General features: G+C 44.3%; 2 protein-coding genes across 4 annotated transcripts in view; one reads left to right on the top strand and one right to left on the bottom strand.

Moving 5' to 3' along the window:
* LOC139770870 (LIM domain only protein 3) overlaps positions 1-6,097 on the bottom strand; it is a 77,140-nt gene extending 71,043 nt beyond the window's left edge. The window contains exon 1 of the mRNA XM_071703130.1: positions 5,572-6,097. The gene's annotated coding sequence lies outside the window, so the exon portion shown is untranslated. The remainder of the gene's footprint in view (positions 1-5,571) is intronic.
* LOC139770897 (uncharacterized) overlaps positions 1-21,233 on the top strand; it is a 198,322-nt gene that overhangs the window by 90,103 nt on the left and 86,986 nt on the right. For all 3 annotated transcript variants that reach the window (XR_011717844.1, XR_011717845.1, XM_071703166.1), the window contains one exon: positions 8,929-8,978. Coding sequence is in view for 1 of the 3 variants with exons in the window: in XM_071703166.1 (XP_071559267.1) it covers positions 8,929-8,978 (50 nt within the window). In the remaining 2 variants the exon portion in view is untranslated. The remainder of the gene's footprint in view (positions 1-8,928; positions 8,979-21,233) is intronic.

Here is a 21,233-nt window from a genome sequence, read left to right as displayed (position 1 = left end):
TAAAAATTCCCGTGAGTTTTTAAGCGACGACGAAAAGCTACCGACGCTCCTCTTCCACCTAAAATTCGCCCGACTCACCTTTCGTTTCTCCTGCTCTCCCTCCCGCTTTCCACTGTCAGACGCCCTCTCTGTAGATATATGTCACGAACGAAGGTAAGCGCTCGCAGTCACCCGAGGGTGTTCTGCAAACTATGCTCGCGAAAAGTTCAACACAACTTCATAGCATCGGTGTTTCGAGGGCGAATTACGAGGGGCGAGAAGGGACTCGAAGCGCTCGGCGAAGGCACGGGACGGGGCGAGGAGGACGGGGACGAGGGAGCAGCTTGGTGGTAAATTTGTTCTAGCGTGAGCTTACATGGGTTACGTTAAGTACATAGGCGTCTGGGGCTGGTTAGCTATATCTACTGAGGCGAAGGAATATCTCTGGCCTGGCGCATGAAACTTGGAGCGGCCTGTAGCGCGACGAAGAATTCGCTGTGAGATGTCACCGAATTGTGTAAACGAAGGCGGCGAGCGTCGATTTTATTGAGGTGACATTGTTCTTTAGATAGGTACCCTTAAAACAAGATTATCTGCGGCAACGCGTATGGTTAGACGTATCGTACGGCTGTAATGTGAAATCGACTGTTTGGTCTGCTCAGCCTCGAGAATCGCTTTTTCCCCTGCCGCATTTTATCACCGCGAGCTCTCTCTCTTTTTTTTACACCTCTCGGTCACACCGACGCGTACGTGCACTCACACGCGCGCGGAAGCAACTCGCGGAGATAAAAATCAGTAATTAGCCCGGACCATTATGGCGGCTGTGTGAAAAATTAGCGAGTCGTGGGGTAACCGCCCCTCTGGGCATAATCCTGCATCGGTAACGCCGTGTACCGGCGTGCATCCAACCTGTCTCTGATTTATACGGGTTTGCTATTAATTATACCCATCCACTAGTGCGCCCTCCACTTTCCCCCGTATCGTCTCGTCGTCCTTGTCTTTTTCTCCACGTCTATCTTCTTTATCAATCGTTCTTCTTTTTTTAATCCTCACACGAGAGCTCGAGCTTTTACTAACATTTACGTCCATTCATGTTTATTTAAATAAAAAAATTAACGTAGCAAATCTTTTTTATAGTTAATTTTCCACTTTTATGGAATCTTAATCTGATGATTATCAGAGCGTGTAATACTTAACAGTATTAGAAAGTATAAAAAATCTAAAACAGAAAAAATTAAATTGAGATCTATTTATATATATAAAACGGAGAGATAAGGAGAAAGAAAGTAAGTATGTATAATATATGCCTATTAAAATGTTCGATGAGACATTTTTTACTAAACAGATCATATGAAATGTCGATGTTGCAACAAGCGCGCTCTTTCTCCGGGTCAACTTTCGACTGTCAAATGTTTTTATTTTGTTTTACACGCGCCAAAGAATTCGAGCCATCGCGTCGAGCCGAAAATTCCGTCCCGGGTTTTGCGCCGGTCGTTGTTTCGACTGCCGCTGGCCGGACTCGACGGGCTGCGGCGCAATTAAATTAAATGCTTCGGATTAATTGTTCGAAAGCAGTTAAATTAGTTGCGTTTGTTTCGCTCGATTTTTGCGCAATCTCGCTGCGGAATGCGTGAGATGCACGCATCGGGGGAATTTCGTTACCCGCGGCCCCTCGCGCGTTATATAGCTCGGTGCCCTGCGAAATCACCGCGATGCAAACGTATCAACGCGGAACGACGGCGTGCCCCGAAAAATTTATTTGCAAAAGCCGCATTCGACGCGCCTCCGTCACATCGAGCGAGAGGGAATACGGGCGGCGATCGACGCAACGCGCGCGCATTTTGTCAGTGCTTGATTAAAAGCTTAAACGGAGTCGACCCAATTATTAATGTAATGCACAGTGGGCAATGCAAATTTCACAATTATAACAACGAATTTGATGTATAACATTGAATTTTAAAGCATCGTTGACCAGAATTTAAACCGCTAAATGCGAAATTTATCAAATCAACCTATATAAATCTACATTTCTCTCTAGTTTCATATTTATTTTAAATACAATTTAACATACAGTATGTATTCTCATTCGATCACACATTGAATATTGCTAAGAGAGAGGAAGAGAACTCCTGAACAAAAAAGAAAAATAAAAAATCGAGATATAAATGACTCTTCTGCATTATCGTTTCTGTCTATAAGGAATCGTAATTTTCCTTCGATACCACGGCGAAGATCCTCCTATTACACGCATACCGGCAGCCACTGAAGACCACCCCAATGCCCCGTCTCGGTGATATTCGACCGGCCAATCCCCGTCGAGGATCGCGCCCGGTATAGCTGCCGAGCAGCCGAGAGCTGCATCCTAGAGTGCAGCTGCAGCGCCGGCGCGGGCGCGGGCGCGGACTCTTGAGCCGCATTGCTCGGATTCTGGCGAGGATGCGTCTAGGAGCGAGAGGCTGACGAGCTCGCAAGTAACGCGCCGGTAGAGACATGGTCAGACTGGCATCCGGCCGCAAGCTCTCGACCTCATCGCAACCATACGCTGGCCCTCCCCGAGCTGATCCTCCACCCGGCTTTCGGGCTAGTTTCGCCCACCCACGTAGACGGAGAGACGGATCCTATGGCTCTCACCCTCATCCTCCCCTCGTTCCTGCGAAGCGGGAGCGTGCAACATGTCGAGACATTCGGGACACGACGGATCGAGGAGAGATATGCATCATTTGGTTACCCGACTGGCCGACTAGGCGCGTCTCCGATCGGCGTGCCTATATACAGATGCATATCCTCGATCGGATTGGCCCGGGCGATCGGTATGCGAAAGGGTCCTCCAGTCAAGATTTTCAGCATAACTGCGCGAGCATGCCGCCCGGATTCGGATCCACGAGTCTGCGTTCCGATATGTCCGCGTGTCGGCGTGCCCGTATGCACTCGTGTGCTTCGTTACCGGAGAACAACGTTACGTCGCTTGGTAACCGTAATAGCGGAAGAGTAATAGGGGCGCTAATACGAAATACCGTATCGGCACATTCGTATCGAATGTCGCATATCTCAGCTTTTAAAACACTGTCGTATCTGGAGTGCTTTTAGTCCGTGTTTATCGCATATCCTTGAAAAATCTTTGAAATAACATCACGAAACTGTGAAAATCGACTCGAGCTGCAAGAGTATCTATCATATAATTTAACTTTTATCTATTAAACTTTTATGTAATCCCAGTAGGATGTTTATGATATATCAAACGCTTGCAGCACGATGTAGTCGTCGTTTATGTCGACTATGATTTTTAAGAACCGCGTTTTTACAAGGCATTCTCTCGTCCAATAATCCTGAGGTTTACTTTACATTTTGCCGATTTTCCGAAGGGGCAACGATCTTTTCTTTTTTCTGTAAGAGCGCTAACACTGATACGCAATATGCGGATCGGTCGTTCGTCCGGTAACGCGCATTCCCGACACCGAAATTGCATACCTCCGTGTACGCGCACATACGGGTTGGAAACAAACGAATAGGGTTGTTCGGGCGCCGTAAAGGGTCCGGTGGGACGAGGCGCGCGTGGAGACGCGGGGGGGGCGGGCGGGGCTGGGGATTCGCGCGGGGGTTGTAGGGAGCAAAACGGTGGTGGATGGTGGTGCCGGTGACTCGGTCGCGCGAGAGAGCGAGGGGTTTGGGAAACGTAATCGCTCTGCCCCCCCCCCCCCCCGCGCCTCGACGAACTACCCCTCTACACGCGTTTCGTCTCTCTCTCTTTTACCCTTCCCACGCCTCCGCTATTTATTGCTCGCACTCGGCCGGTTCACAACATAAATATGTTACACCTATGGCCGCACCTATTGCACCGAGTCCACGAATTCCTTCGCTGCCGGCCGAACGAAGAAAGAACATCGTCGAACTGGTGGATTGGTGTTTTTGGGAATTGGCTCGTTTACCATGCGGGATATCGTGTTCGTATACCATGAAGCAAGATAATGAATTTCAAAATTTCGTCATTAATAAAACGATTATTTGGTAATTTCGTTAGGAAACATACAAAACGTACAAAGTCCCTCTTAGTGTGTAGAGTGCCGTGTACATATCTTAAATTTATAAACTGAAATTTTATCCACTTCCTTCCTCGGTCAACCAACGATTATCTTTTCTTTGACAAACATTGGCAAAAATCAGTAGTTTGAGTTATAAACGATAAAAAATAGAAGATTTCTCTAAAACTTGAGGGGTCTAAAATCATACTTTCCGTTTAATTACAAGTGAATTTTGCAAGTTCACAATCTTCAATTAAATACTATTGTAATTAATTGAAGATTGTGAACTTGCAAGAAATGATTTTCTTCGATATCTTCACTAGAAAAAACGCGTTTCTAATTTTATACAATTTTTGCTAATCTTATAATAATTTCCAAAATATTTCCTTTTTGCACAGCGCAACATTAAATTGAAAAAATTATACAAAAATAAATTGGCTCGTTACAATTCTTAAACATTGTTGACTCTAAGAAAGCAAGAACATTAAATTATAAAATAAAATCTCTTTTTCTCTACCGAATAAATAACTACTTTTTACCAATTAAACTTAATATCGTAAACATGTAAATTGTTAGATATTATAAACTATAATTCTCTTTATAATATAAAAAGAATTTAAGATCACTCTCTCTTTTCAGGTATGGAAGGGAAAATTCAGATATTATCTATTCGTTATTTCGTTTCATTATTCAGAATATATTTTCGCCTTGTTTTACGCAGAAAATTCCCCGAAACTTTTTTAAATACTTTCGTTACACCCTCAAGAAATGCTTCTCTCAGGATGTACGAACAGAGGGTGCCTGTTTGAAGGGCGGTAGCATCGAGGGTTAAGTTTCAAAGATAAAAGAAGGACCAACTGTTGAATATCGGCTTCAAGCCAACATCGACGCCTATTATACGTCAAACTTTCTTACATGTACCGTATTATATTCTAAAATCTCATTTGCATGTTACATTTTTATATAATCATTTTTATATAACTTACAAATACATTTCACATATAATGCTATTTATATTATTACTCATTGTGCGAACTAAGTAGATTTTTTAAAACATTCTGTTTAATTTCTCATAACTTTTTCTTTATTTAGCAAAATAATCAATAATCAGTAAATTATAATATAACATAAAAAATCAATATCTTTTAAAATTTTCGCATATTTATTATGATATTACTATTAAAGTTTTATAGACATTTAGAGGAATACTAGGATGTAATGTACTAGAAGTTTCCAAAAGTTAATTAAACATTTATTGTATCTTATTTTTAATTATTTTTGTCACGTATGATATTTCTACTATTGTACAAAAAATATAAAAATTTCAAGCTAATGTATTTGTTCTGTTATTCATGTACATGTGCGTTTGCTTTTAAAAATATTTTATTCTTAATATGTGAATGTTAATTATCATTGACAGCTATGAGAAATTATGTTTAATACGCATATCTTTGATTACGCACAATGAAATGCAGATTAAAAGACACAAAAATGTTTTTATTCAATTTTCTATTGTATGAAAGCGTAATGCTTTGATGTGAAATAATATTAAGTAAAATAATTTTACAATTACCTCGTCCGTCACTCGTTGAAATCTGGTCTTGCCAATAGCTCTTGACTCTCAGTGAAGATGAAAGACGTCGATCTCAGCGGGTTTCTCGAAGCACAGTTAAATCTCACGTCACAATGGTACAATATGACAATATGACAGTGAGTCAATTGATCATTTATATAAAACGCGTCGAAAAGTATAAAGAGGGATCCGAGGAGAAGAAGAGAGAAAGAGAGAGAGAAAGATAAGAAACCGTGAGGGAGGGCGAAAGAGCAAGGGAGTAATGGAGTAGTCGAGAGACCGCGGTACAGAAAGAAGCTGTTCAAGGAGCTCGCGTGAAAAGGAAACGGGGATTCCCCCGCGATGAGGAGAGACACGCTCTCCGCTCTTCCCGGCGAGAACACCGTCGCTCCGACCCCTCGCAAGCTCTCTCGCAAGCGCCCGTTCTCGCGCGCGCACCGGGCTCTCGCAGCTCCGCGAATGCACGTGCAACTCGGACGCGTGCCACGTGGTGTTTGGTCGGAGTGGCTCGGCCACGAAAGCCGGAGCCGGAGCGGCGAGCTTGCAAGCTCGGCGGGCGCTTTCATTGGCCGATGGGTGGAAACTGCGCATGATTGCGGGTGTGGCCCGAGCTTGAGGGGCGGAATAAGCTCGGGTCGGTGATAGGACACCCTGAAAGGGGGCACGTCTCCATGGGTGGGCCCCGGGTGCCCCGGTCCGCCACCTCGCCACCCCCTCGTGGCTCGGAGCTTTTTCCTTAATCTCGTAACGAGCGCGAGAACTGTTCTCCCGTCCGAGTCTCGAACTTGCGAACTGGCTTCTTCCGCACGAACGGGCGTGCTCTTTCGAGGCGATGGAATGGCGGCACTCGAGTGTTCGTTACCGCGGAGGAAATCATGCGGCGAACGCGGGGATTAAAACGTCAAGTAGTAACGGCAGTGTCAAATCAGACATCGCGGCATAGCTGTGAGAGCCCAAGCGTTTTTCAAGTGAAAAGTTTTCTAGAAAGACCGATATGTAAAATACACATTGAAAAGTGAAAGTTGTGTAATTTATTACGTTATAGTTATAATATTTTTTATGTTTAAAATATTTAGTGTATTAGGCAGTTTACTGTATTAGGAAAATTAGCCAATATATTATTTGTAAAACTTTAATTGTGTAAATCTTGAAATAGTTAGTTTAGCTAGTTAGTTTCTTAATTAGAAAAGTAAGAAAGGCAAAGAATGAAAATTTTCAATGGAAATTTTCAATATAAAATGTGGTTTATGAAATAGGTGAAAACGATATTTACTCGAAACGTTTACCTACTAAAGGTTCTATTTTTTCATACATACGTATTGTATACATATATGCGTATACACACATATATCCATATGCTCTCTACGAAATATTGTTTCATGTACTGTTGGAAAATGATATTAGCCTATATTAGCCTAAGAAAAAGTGCAAATATTGATTGCAATGGTGGTACAAAATAGTTTTCTTTTTTTTTAGCAACAGGTGGACGATCTCAAAGCGTGTACCACCAAAAAACATATATATATATATTATACGTATATATGTATACACACACATATATGTATACATTACATATATAGAGAAAGAAGGCGAGAGGACTTCAAAAGAACGGAGGGAGAGAGAAAGTGCAAACGGCCGATTTATCAAAACGAAATTCACGCCGGAGCATTCGAACAGGTTCGGATACTTGTGCGATGTTCGTTCGGTCGTTAACAAATGCGAACGGTTCATGGATATCTGACGCGAGGCTGCGAATCCGCGATAAAGCGAAAGTCTAATTATAGCTGGCCGATAAATAAATCGGACTGGCTAAACAGCTTGGCGAGTCGGCCAGGAATTTAATTCGGGGGACAAGGGTGATCCCCATCGCGTATTTACATGGTATATCTACCGATCGGCGTGCTCGCCAATTTTATCCATTCACTCTCGGCAAGGTGGTATTTGCGTTGAAACTGCCTAACGCGATGTATGATCGATTATGGCTCGGATTTTCGAGGTCGACGTTCCATCGATTCAAAGATGTTCTCATCACGAATTTCAGTTTGATGACCCGTGCTAGAAACCTATTGATATAGAGTTTATTGACCAATTAATTAATTTTTTATAACACAACGACACTACTCAACGCAATAATTATACGCGACAATACAGGAATTTATTATATACACTTGCGTTCGTCAAATATTTAAAGATAATCTTTAAATATTGTATAAATATGCTTGAAATTGTATCTCATGATTACGACGTGAAATGGATATATTTTTTAAAGAAATTAAAAATATTACATAATCAATATCAATCAGCGAAGTAATATACTAATAATTTGAATCCATTACGTTGCTAATTAGCTCATGATGATAAATTTTATATCTCTTTATCACAACAAAACTATTGATTTGTTCTCGAATCTGAATACGAATACAATAATGAGACTCAAATGCACGTGCATCAAGATAGACAGCGATAAAAACACAAAAAATATATTTATTATTATGTAAGTAGTTGTAATAATCTTTTGTCTAAATTTAGAATGTCACATTCGTTAACGATCGAGCGGCGCGGCGTCTTGTGCAAAATTGAGGGTCTAGGAAGGCTCATTTCGGTATGCCATCCACTAGACGCCCGTACGTGAATGTTTAACGGTCCGTCGTCTCGGCGGCCGCCCAATTATATGACGTCAATTATTGATTAATTGCAATTATAACGCGAACGGTTTCGAGAGGGCCCGATACGGATATAACGATCGCCATTTCATAAATTCGCAATGACGTGAGAGAGCGGGCGAGCGCGGGCGCCGCTCTCCGCGCCGGCCTCTGAGTGACGTGTCATTTATCGCATAACGCGAACGTTTATGCGCATTCGTGTCGCATAATTGCAATTAGAGCGGAATTCATTTACATCGACCGACATTCGATTTGTTCCGAGAGAAAGCCCGGGATTTACACGCGCCCTCGGCGCGGCGCAGCGCGTGGTGGACGCGCGCGAGCGTTCGTGTTAGTAGTCGTGTCGGGATTTATTTCCGCGCGCGTCAATGCTGCCGCGACAGTTCCGCGATGTAAATAGGATTGGATTAGCCGTTACCGACCGCCCTCGCGAACGAGAGGGAGAGAAAGAGAGGAAAGATAGGAGGGAAGTGCCCCTCGTTACGCGATAACGATGGAAGATAAACTACTGAAAGCCGCGACAAGAAATACGCGGTTCGATATCGCGCGACACCTTGTAAGAACGCAAGACAAAGCACTCCTTCCGAAAGAATTATATTTCGATTTGATTTTTGAGCATTATTTTTGACAAATGATTTTTTATGCTTCTCTGCCTTTTACTCTCAACACATTCTCAGTTTATATATTTTTTCAGGAAACACAGATGTTGGAAGAACTCGAGGAAAAACTTTAATTATTACATACGTAAGTTTAAATTTATATAAATTTACATACATTATTATTTAGGATATAACAATAAATTTAGGATAATTTTGTTTTCAACGAAAGTAGTCGAAGTAAATCATTTATCGCACCTCTTTTTCCAATTATCATTGTTAAATATTTTTATCAATCTAATTGAAATTGTATTAAAGAAAAGGTGATTTTAAAAATTAATTGAGAAATGTGATTTCGTCATTTACGTTCTCTTTTAAAGTTGAGTTTGAGAGGAGTCCCACATTTTCGATGATTCTATTCAAGAGCTGTTAATTAATTGAAGTTTCCATTAGACAAAGATTAATTTTGAAGTGCGACTGAAAAATTTGTAACAAAAACGACATGTAACGCGCACTCTATGTGTTCAAGGAAGATGATTGATGACTAGTATAAAACGGGAAATCGAGTTTACAGCGTGAAATAAAGTACTGACGTGCCGCGTTTTCAAATTGTTTCAGTCTCCGGTTGCGAGACTATAACCCGGCGGCCGGGCAGTGCGCAATGCGAAATTTTATACCGATTTTTCGAAAGCCGCGCCATTCTACCGGCGCGTCGGGATTAAAAGATAATACCGGCGATCCAATTTAATCGCACGATTGACGGGTAAACAGACACCGCACGGCGCCGTCCTCCGTCCGTCCTACACCCTTTTAGGACAAATCGTCCGTGGCGCGATGCCCTCGGACCCGGTAGAAAATATAATTCAGAGATATTTATAGCTGGATTACCGCCGGAATTGGGTATCTAATATACATGACCAAGCTACCGAGTCGCACGAGTTTTAATTGTCCTACCGAAAAGCCGGCCTTCCGGAGAATATCGATCTGCAACGATCATCGGACGCGCGCGGATTTCTATGAACGTTGAGTTACAAATGACGTTGACGCGATTGACACTACCGTGGATAAATGTCAGATTACGTCGCGAGCGCTCGCAATCGCTACAGAGAGCACACTGGACAAGAGTTTCTCGGCGGCTTTGCCGAAGGATTAGTCACAATTGATAGCCACGAGAATGGAGGGACGTTCCCGAATTTGTTCGCCGCTCAAAGAGCGACCGTCGGTGAATCCGTAGTTGCATTCTTGCTCGGGTTTAAATTAATATTTCCGAGCACATTATAACTTTCGCGAGCGACTGCGCAATTACTTAACTTATTTTCTTTCAATCGCAATCCCAATAAAAGATTATAATTAATTTTCCGTGGAAATTTAAAACGAATCTGCGACGATTAAAATCGCATTCTAGTAAATGCGCAATTTAAATTGCTTTGTCGCTCAACGATTTATCGAACGGGGAGAAGATGATTTCGTTTTCAAATTTCAAGCTTTTCAATATTCCCGATTACTTGGAACGGGGTCTCCTGTTCAAAACTCGGGGTCCATCCCGAAGCGGCCGTCATGTCGCGACCGGTTCGCGACCGGCGCGGCGGGAAAGCCGAAGCGCAGAACGTGCCGAATGCGAAATTAATTGGTGCCAGCCGGCGCGGCGCGGCGTGCGGCCTCACCGCGGCGGGCGCGCAGGGTAATTTTGATCCGGATCCGGGGAGTTAGTGCCGGGACGGTGTACGGTGTCCAGTGTCCGCCGCTTCGGACGGACAACGCGGCTCGGCGCGGTTAGTGCCGGTCCAGATGTCGCCACGGGCGTGACGTCACCGGTTAACTACCCTCTCGCGGTAGGCACCACCACCACCATCACCACCGGCCACCACCACGCCGAAGCGCCTTCGCCCGCTCTCGTCCGACGGACACGATATGCGGGGATGATTCTGATTAATTACCGATAGTTACACAAGCTGACGCCGCTCTCCCGTTGACAACCCTCCACGGTATCGCCGGACCCGCTTTCCACCCCTTTCCGCCCCGACCCGTTATCCGAGAATCGCTTTTTTTAAATCGACCCTGATATCTCGTCACAAGTTCTCCGTTGCGTTTTATATCCTCGGCATTCTTTACAAAATGTTAAGTAGATGATTTGCGAATTAAGCTCGAGAATTCTCTTTAATCCTCGATAGAGAGATAAACGTAACTATTTTTATTTTATATATTGTTGTTCTATATTATATATGAATCGTATTAAGCTTCTTCGAACGAAATGCGAGGCAGATAACGCATCTAGCTACGCGAGACCGTTATAATATATCACCTCATGATATTCTGATTCTCTCCACTGTACACCGTACATGCAATAACGCGGCGATTTATTAGAAGCGTCATATATCGGATGGATCAAACAATCCGTTTACGTCTGATGTAGATTTTTCGGTGCGTGTCGCGTGTACCCAACGTTCATTTATCGATTCGCCGAGGCTTAATTCATTTCGAGAGTCGCGGCGAGGAGGGGTAGGATTGTTATTCGAGAAGGGATGAAACGATGCGAGCAACAGTGCCCCTCTCTCCCTGGCTCTGGTTCCCCCCGTCCTCCGCCGTTTCCCGCCCCCTCGCCGACGACGCCTCTTGCAACCAGCCCCGCATGAGGCGCATCGGGCCGCAGCCGAACGATCGGACCGCCAATATTTGGCAATTACGAAATATGAGTTTACATTTAATAATTGCGGTAAACACCGGCGGACGCGTCGAGTGGCCACAGGGGGTGAGTCCGACGAGATACGGTCGCGACCGCGCGCGCCCGCGTTCGGGATAAATTCCGATTTACTCCCCTTTTCCTCGTCTGCCCTCTCGTTCCAAACGATATACATTATTATTATAGACGGTTGCTGTTGCACCTTACCGGACACCCCGGCTGACGCGGACCCTCCCGCTTTCCCTTCAACCCTTGTGCAATTTTGTCACACTCCGTGAAACAAATCCAATTTTCCTGTTTTACAATATTTTATTTTACAGAGAAGGCGAGAACCGCTTATTAATTAGCAAAATGCAACGATGTCATCTGTAGGAAAATATTATTTATTTATATTTATATTTCTATAGCTTTTATATATAGACCAAATGTATTCAATAAATATTTTGTTGTGTGTTACACGATTAATCAACAAAAATATTTCTATTGCTAATATATATACTATAAGACATTAATATATGCATGCATATATTAATTTGCAATTAAACACATGTATTTAATTTATCTTTTATATTCAGTGAAATTTTTACGTTTCGAACTTTTCTCTTCTGTAAAAATCTTGAAGCTTTGCTTAACTGGTGACTCTGAGAGCACGATAAAACACATTCCAACTATAGAAAAATTTCATATTCAACTGCATACAATATCATGTTGAACTACTGGCAAAATCAAATTCGCGTGAGGCGAAATCTGCGTCTGCGGGTGCATTGTCACGATCGCGAGTAAAGATAAGTGTGGGAGGGGAACAGCCCGTCTACGGAATAATTCGATTAATACTATCGCGAACTCGCGGGACGCCACGCTGAACAAAGACGGCAGGTAGCAGTTAGGGTTGGCGTTGCGAGTTGGGTGACGCGGGGAACCGCCGCGCGACAAGCCATTAATGACGATATGATCGATATTAGCAAATATTTCCCACGGGGCGTCACGCCGCGCGACAGGTATTTCGCGATCGTATTTGCGATCGGCACCGGTTATCGGCGGCGACATTTATTCAAATGTAATATCTCGCCTTCGAACGAAGATTACCTACCCGGGAAATGTGTCCCACAGGTATACACATCCTTCTTCCTTCGAATCGCCCTTCTTGCCCTGATCTCGTTGTCACTCCAGCGAAAAGCCCTACGGCTTGTATATATACAAAGAGAATATTAATCAAAAGTTTTCTGCATTCGATTTTCTAAGATTAAAAGTAAAGTTGCCAAATAAGATAAAATTGCCAAACTCGGAGAGAGAATGTGTGTTTTAAAGATACTAAAATTTAGCCTCAAAGCCAATACATTTGTATATCTACTTATTTTATAAATAGTATACAATTTCTTTTACAAAATGCGATAACCACATAAGACATTCTTATTATTAAAAGATTTCTATTCACTATTCAATCACAGTTATTATAGTTTTCCAACTGTTTGTATTTAAAAAAAAAGAGACAGCAAATAATCATACATCCCATATAAATATAAAACAAAATGTTGAAGCGTCGATTGTTCATAAACCTTGTTTTTAAATCCGTATTTTAAACAAATGGAGATTCTTGTAAAGCTTTCTATATGTATGTAACATATTATTTCCATTTGTAAAATATAGATTAGAGATGGCATGGAGGAATAAGCTCTTCAATTGCTTCTTCTTTGAGTATCCATTTCTCTCCGTTCAATCCTACGCACGCACGCACGCACGCACGCACGCACGCACGCACGCACGCACGCACCGCGCGCGGCGTATGCCCGCTCGCTCATTCGTCTCGCCAATCCCCTTCTAGTTAGTGTCCGACGGTAGTTGAAAAAGTTCTCAGTCCGTTCTCTCGGCGCAAGCTGTTCCACGCAAGGCACTCGCGCCTTTTTCCAATTTCTTAAAGAGCCGCGACAATTTATGTGAAGCCTGTTCATAAAGTACGGCAACCCTCACGCCGCGCAATTTTCCCTCCTGCCCCTCGTCACCCTTGCGGGCCGCAGCGAGCCCGGAGGGAGCCACCCCCGGTCTCTCGGCGGAGTTCTTAAAAGTTACTTCGACTCGTGTTTCTCGATACTTATTAGCTTTCTTCGGCACAAAGCCGTCGACAAAAGGCGCAATCACGCGAATCATGCGAGTACATGTGTATACGCACGTATGAAGGGAACTTTACTAATATGTTAGTTCCTAAGTCACATGTGCTTTTAACATTTCCATTCGAGGAGGTGCAAATGGTAGAAAGAAAAGGATATTAAATATTGTTCCATGTTTTAATTTTGAAACGCGAAAGGGGATGTTGGAGACGCGTGCCATTCGGAGTATCATCTTTCTGATACAATCAATAACACAAGTAATAATTTTTTATTTACTGATTTATCAGATAAACGAGGAACGTACGTTCCAATCTTGGGAATGATATCGTGATCGTATGTGGATACTTTAGGAAATTGATTAGAGGGGTTGCGGGAGGGTGGTAAGAGGGAGCCTAGCTAGTTTATTACGCCTCCGCGACATGGCAGCACCCGTGCCACGATGGAGAGGAATCCGTCTCCGAGAATTTCTTGAAACTCACTCCTTTTTCTAGACTATGATGTGTATAATTTTTAATAACATGTAAAAGATTTCTGAAATTTAATTATTATTATTGTACATCATGTGTTTCTCTTTTACTTATAGTACTATTGGTTTTACATTAAAAAATGATTTTTTATTATATATTAGCGTTGCATCACTTCTGTTATGCTAAGAGAAGGCACAGCGAAAAACAACAAATCTTAATTTAGTGTTTGTAATTCAAGAGAGGCATCACGCGAGTGTATGTCATGCAATTTTGGTGCGCAGTCATTCCCTAATAATGCCGAATGAAATCCTCAAGATCAGTTCACCGTGATTTACGCTGATTACAGAATGACGCATCGAATCTTCAACCACTTAATTGCGAAGCGGAAGAATTTCTTTCGCGTTTCCCACCCCTGGATGCCGGGATTGCCGGGAACATTGAACGTCGGCGACGATCGAAATCGCACCGCCACAAAGTTGCGCGCGTGTATTGTGCACATGCACGCGTTGCGGTTTCGCCACACTACTCGTTAGGCACCCTCCCCCTCCCCCTCCCCCGCGAGATCGGGAGGGAATGGGGGCGCGTAAAGAGCCGGCAAGGAGGGTCTCTACTTTCTTCCATTTCGATTAAAATTCAGCGCCCGTCGGACAGCCCGTGTAATTGGCCGAGATCTCTTTAAGCGGGAAAATTACCCAGAAGGGGTTGTAGAGCATCGAAGGTTTAACAGCCGACTGTATGGCAAGAGGAGGACGACGGAAGGCGGCAGGGGGGGGGGAGGAAACTCGAAAGGGGTGAAGGCTCAGTCCAGCTTTCCGCCCACCGTCGCCCTCGAGAGCAAAAATCCTGCCAATAAATAAATTTAAATACATGAATATCTAACCCCCTGCCGCCGACGTTAACCACCTCCATGATAGCGGCTTTGCGGTCTTCTCTAACGGATATCGCCGCGTAAATAAAGCGAGTAGAATATCTTGGAACTCGTCGCCGACCGTTTCTCCTATTGTTCGCCAATGAAGTATGGATAACAAAATCACGTTTCTCAGCTACTGCCAGCAACACGGTTCTATCTTTATAAAACTTTTCTCCGAGCCTCGATTACAAAGATATATAACGATGGAAATCGAAAATTTGCAGTAAACGATGATCTCGCGACATTCTCACAACGGGGAAATCAACTGCATATTATTCAAAAGACTCTACTGTTAAATTTACACTTTGTATGTTCCTATTATTTTTCTATCAAATTAATAAATCCAAGATAAAAATCGCTATCGTCATTGCGATGCGTCGGAAATTTCTCGGCATATCGACGTGCACACATGTAGTTTCGCTGCCGCGCGGGATATTTCCACGACTAATTACCCCCGCGCTTGTGGTACTCGCGCGGATGAAAGCGGTAAAAAAGGATAATAACTAAATCTTCGATCCCGCCGCGCGGCGCACAACGACGGCGCCACCCCCTTGCGCCGCGTACTCCCGCCCGCGCTTCTCTCGCTGACGTCACAAGTTTCTCGGGGTGTTTCTATACCAACCCTGCGCCCGATGACATAAAACCGTGTAATTAGCTATGTATGCCTCTTGTTCGTATTGGCCCACCGGTGGCGCGGTGGGTGCACTTTAGAGCAGGCACGGGAGAAAGAGACACGCTCGTCGGCGGGAATGAGAAGGACGGAGAGGGCGAAGAGAGGATGAGGGAGGCTGGCTGATTCGAGGATGAGAACGGGAGAAGCGGAAGAGCGGTGAGAGAGGGGGAGCGAAGCGGAAAGGGGGCGGTATGAAGTACCCGCTAATTAATACCCCTAATTGCACCGACCCCAGCCTACAACCACCGCCAGGGCTGCACGTACACCGGGTATACTCGTTTTCAGTGTTGAACGTGCGGCTCACCCCCCTCGGCAGAAAGAACTATGCGGCATTCGTTTGTCTAGCTCTCGCGAGTGCGGATAATCTAAACGGGTTGAAAAGCGCCGCGAAAGCGGAACATTTTTTAATTGTTTGACGCGTGTTATACGCGGATTTGCGTGACGGGGCAGTTACAATAGACGCCATTTGCCTGTCGTGATGTATATTTTTATGGCTGCTGGCATTTCTTGCGAACGATGACACTTTGCTCCCTGAAAGAACTAGGTCATTTTCTATTTTTATTTCCATTGCTTTACTTTTCGAAAATTGCACCTAAAAGTTTCATGGGTAGATCCGTTCGGTTAGAGAATAAAATATAGATTCAGAAATTTTCCTCTTTTTCAGAATTCTGAAGGTAAAAAATATTAACGTCTCCCTTTTACATATCTACAGAGAATGAAGTATGAATTAGCAATGGAAATAAAACAGCACGATTTCCTTGCATTTATATTAGGACTACATTTACTGTCTCTGATTGATAGAAATTAATATAATATAGTGGCTAGAATGAAAAAATAGACAAGATATTTAATACCAAAATTTAAAAAACAAGAATTTTGGATAAAAAACAAGCTGGTTGTCAGCAATTTTAAAAGTGCATATCAAAATTCGATAAACTGGAATTGTTTCAAATTTCTCATAAAATATAATATGTACAGTATAAATTGTATACATAGCGTAGGCAACAAGTTTAAGGAAAAAAGCGATATTAAGAAAAAAAAAACGGTCGATAACGAGGTAATGTCTCAGGGTCGCAAGTGCGTTCGCGAAAATCGGCACTTTCGAGGGCTCTGCGTTTAGGCGGAGCCGTAAATCGCGCTGCCATATTTTCCCCGTTTCTGTTCGCACATAACCGAAGGTGTCGGGCGACCAGTAGGTAGAGTTTCGTAGGCACGCTGTACAAAGGGACGATGGTAGGGCGAGAGGAAGCGGAAGCGAGCTGGATGGAGCGGGTGTCATAGGATAAGGATAAGGAGAAGGGACGCCCGCCGGTAGGTCCTTTCCCATATATCGAGGGCGGCGTTAAGTTATAGCGCTATCCTGGCAACATGTCGCCGGGCTTGTTCGACAAACTTTTCAATGTCGACATATATTTCCCGCTCGCGCCCTTTTATGAGCTGTTGAGCCAGTCTTTCGAGCGGCTCAGCCGGCAGTAAACCGATTCGACAATATCGACCTTCGTTTCTCGCCCTTTTTTTACGTGCCTATAGAAACGTTTAAACTAAAATTATAATAGGTCTCTTTTGCTCTCTCTTTCTCTCTCTCTCTCTCCCTCCCTATTGAAATACACACCAGTATCTAAAAGCGATAGTAAGTAAAATCGGTTTATTCTATGTCAAAAAATTCGTTCTTTCTTATCGCGTTAAATTATTCAGCATCGCCCTTCGTCGTATTCTCCTGGCCTATTTTATTTCAGTTTATTCAATATCGTAAGAACCCGCGATGGCTGGCGAAATGCGACGCGCACGCGACCCTCGAGCGGCGAATTCGGTGCGTGCGGCATTTTAGATTATGGAGTAAACGCGTTATGGAACGAACTGGTTAACGAGTGCGGTTAACCAGCTCGCCGGAACAGCTCGTGGGTGTCGTCCTCGGATATATATGGCCGGCGCATTCACGCGGCGACCCTGTCTGAACATATGTTGCCAGTTTCTACCAGTTTCGGGGTCGTTTTCATCCGGCCTTTCATATAGGAGCGGCGCGCCTCCCGCCGCCGCTTGTCACTCGCGTCGTCGCGTCGTTCGATCGTTCAACGGCGACAGAAGTCGAGGCGTCTAACTGCGAAAGTTCGCGCCTCGTTAACGTTATAGTGATTACGCACGTGCATCCAACGATTTTGGTGCTCGACGTGTCGCGCTAGGAAGCGCTTCCTACGGAGCTCGCGAATTGGAGTTCGCGATCTACCGGCGATAACGACGTTACTTTCGTTACATCACGCGACGGTTGAGTAATAAAACGTTAACGAGATACTATCGCGAGCGGAGAATTATTAGGAATAAAAGTCCGCGATCGCGATCTCCGCTTATCGCTCTACGACGAAGGCCAATCCCATAATCGCGCGTTAAATATATTTGCATTTCTCTTTCCCCTTTCCACGCTCTCTCACGAGCGTCTTCGCGTTTTTTGTTCATCTCGCTGCTGTCATAAATGCTGTAATTCCGGCACAAAGGTTCGCTCGGCGCGTGAGCGCATGTATCGGAATACTTCCGCTCTTCACGGCGCGTATCACAAGCTCGCAATTATAGTCGCGAACGCGCAATGTCAGCCGCGTATGTGCTAATCACTCCGGTGCGCGCCGGTCACCGCTAATTAATTGCACGCGGCCGTCGCGAATCAATTCCATTGTCGCTCGATAAAGAAGCATTCACCGTGCGAATATGTAATTACCGATCGATCTGCGCACGCTCGCCGGCTTCGAGATTACCTCGGGCTCGATTTTACGTGAAAGTGGATTCGATTCGGCGAGTTTCCGGCGTGGAAGCGAGCCAATGTAACTCCGCGCTGCGTATATTATTAACATGTAATTGAATGGCGCAAGCTTGAGACGCGTGTAGGTGTGCGCGCGTGCACGGCCACGCGCGTGCACGTAAACACGTGTGTGTTCAGGCAGACACACACACACACACACACACACATACACCCGGACTTATGGATACACGCACGTGCGCGCGATCCATTGTGCGAAGTCGCGTGAGCGCCGCAAGTTAATTAAGAGCCTCTAATGAACCAGCCGCGCCGCAAACGACGGCGCTCGCACAACGCTCGCGTCTCGATCGATTAATTAAAAATCTTGCACGACATCGCCGTCGCGAGACGTCGCGGCACGGCCACCCCCAGCCCAGATCTCCCCCTTCCCCGATCCTCTCTCCTCCCCCGCCCCGTCGTCGGCGCTCTCGCCACGAGCGTCGTCGAAAATGCGACGGCGCGGCGTCGCTCCCGATATTTGCACGGTTTTCGTATCTTCGAAACCTCATCAGTAAACAGAAACGCTCATATCCTTGGGAAAACAATAATTACAAAGACAAAATCTTTGCGAGAATGAGATACAGGAATAAGCCCCGTAAAGAGAAGAATAATCGCGAAGACGAGCTCCTCGAGCAAACTATTAATATATCGCAATATCTACCTTAACGTGCAGCTCCTACAATAAATCGCCAGATTCGCCACGACATTTTATTTGCTCCGGAAAGTCCGTTCGACCCGGGAGAGCTGCTCCCAAGCTAAAAAGATTAACTTTTGTAATACTAATTAATTTTTTACCAAATCGCCCCTCGTTTTTTGCACCTATATCCATATCCCGCCATTAAGTAATTATATTATTCGCAGTAATCGATGATGGTGAGGGTTCACCTGGGTTAATCCTAGCCTCCCTCTGACTCTAATTCGGGGCAGTGATTATATATTTTTCTTTTTTACGCGCGCACGAATTACGTTCTCGCGTGTACAACCCGCGATATTGATACGCAAAAGGATGCGGGAGACGTAATATATACCGTGCGCGAGCGGTGCGATCGGGTGACTCGTCGCGTCATTTGGAAATTTGACGACGCGAGCAAACGAGGACAATTAAAATTTGAGCGCGTCGCCGGCGGCTACGGTGTTCGGTGATCGTTTAGGATATTGTAAACTGCTAGAGCGCAACGGGATGGTGATAGTAGAACGAGGCGAGTGGGAGGGAGGGAGGGAGGGAGGGAGGGTATGCTGTGCGACTATAGGGGGTGTGCTGCGGGGGTGTGCGCTGTCGCTGGATGGAGTTAAGCCGAGCCAAATGAAGTAAATAATCTGAATACCGCCCGTGCTAATTAGTTATATAAAGGGCCTCCTCGCAAGCTCGTGGCTAGGGAAGCTTATGCCGTTAATTAACATACCGAGCAAGAGTGCCAGGCGTGGCACTAGAGAGCCGGAACTTCACTCCGTGAAAGGGGAGGGCGGGGAGGAAGCTCGAGAAACATTATCGGGACAACTTTGTCACTGCTTTCCTGCCGAGATCAAGCACGGCAGGCAAGAACCGAGGGGAATTTTGCATTTTGCGCCTGTGTTCTACCCCGAGGGGAACGCCGTGAGTACCCTTCGCGGCAAGGATCGTGGATCGCGACGAGCGTTCTTCCCATTCTAATTTCTGCATACTCTCATTGAGCTTGCAAAGCAGCCCGTATATGTTTAAAAGAGGGAAGAAACGCGGGGAAAAAGAAAATCCCACGCGATTGAGCAAAGCCGGATTCTCAAAAGTGAATCGAATTAACACACGCGAGAGGAAACCAAGCGTAGCTTATTATTGCTATATAAGTATTATATAATTAGAGCTCTCACGAATTTACAGCTTAATCTCGGGACTTTTAAGATGGCCACACAATTTTAATTGTTGAGAATAACGTGATATATCTTGAAAGCTGAAAATGTTATACGTCGATAAATTATCAGATTAATAATACAAATTATCTGTAACATTAGCTATTTAATATGTATAATATTACACATAATGTAATTTTAACATAAATATTAAATACTATCTATGCAATATTACAATATTTATAATTATCCGATTATTAGGTCCGACATAGAATCTCCCGTATAGTTTTCCAGCGATCCGCTGAATAATTCTAACATAACTCCCATAAATACGTGCGACGATCTTCAAACGCGTTTTTCCAGGCACTGGTACACTATTCAGGATATATCTCGTAAAATGCGATTTATGCGACGTTCCAGACTGCAAGACGAGCGCGCGCTCGTTCGTACCTTTTTTTCTTCCGCCGCGGACAATTCGCAATGGCACCTAGGAGTAGTATTTATGAATTTTTTAACGTTCGCGTTATACGCGACAGCTCTCCAGCACCAAACCAGACGTTGTTTTTCCTCTTTCGCCCGCCTACCTGCAAATCTGCTTAAAGCTGCCACGGCCACCCTTTATCCGAAATGTAAGGCTGTAAATTTCGACGTTTCGCTTGTTTGAGCAACGGATTTTTTTCTGGCGGTGCTTTACGCTCGCTGTCGCGCCGGAAATGAACGGCGTTTTTTTACGGCGGCTTTTAAACGATTATCGCCTCTATAATCTTCGTTCAGTTCGAAACGTTGTGATATTTCTAAAAATTGGAATCATCGTCGATAGTTTTAGTGCCGAGATCGAAAGATTGCGACGGTCGATAGTTACTGTTAACGTGAAAATCCATCTTCTAACTCGCTTTAATTTTGCTATGAAAAATTATTTCTTCCTAGAGAATCGAGACGCAAGGAATTGATGGAATTTT

Source organism: Temnothorax nylanderi, unplaced genomic scaffold (assembly GCF_030848795.1).
Source record: "Temnothorax nylanderi isolate EJ_2023f unplaced genomic scaffold, tnyl_v1.0 TNYL_tig0003_pilon, whole genome shotgun sequence".
Taxonomy (NCBI): domain Eukaryota; kingdom Metazoa; phylum Arthropoda; class Insecta; order Hymenoptera; family Formicidae; genus Temnothorax; species Temnothorax nylanderi.
Note: the sequence above shows the minus strand (reverse complement) of the source record. Positions and strands in the feature narration are given on the sequence as shown.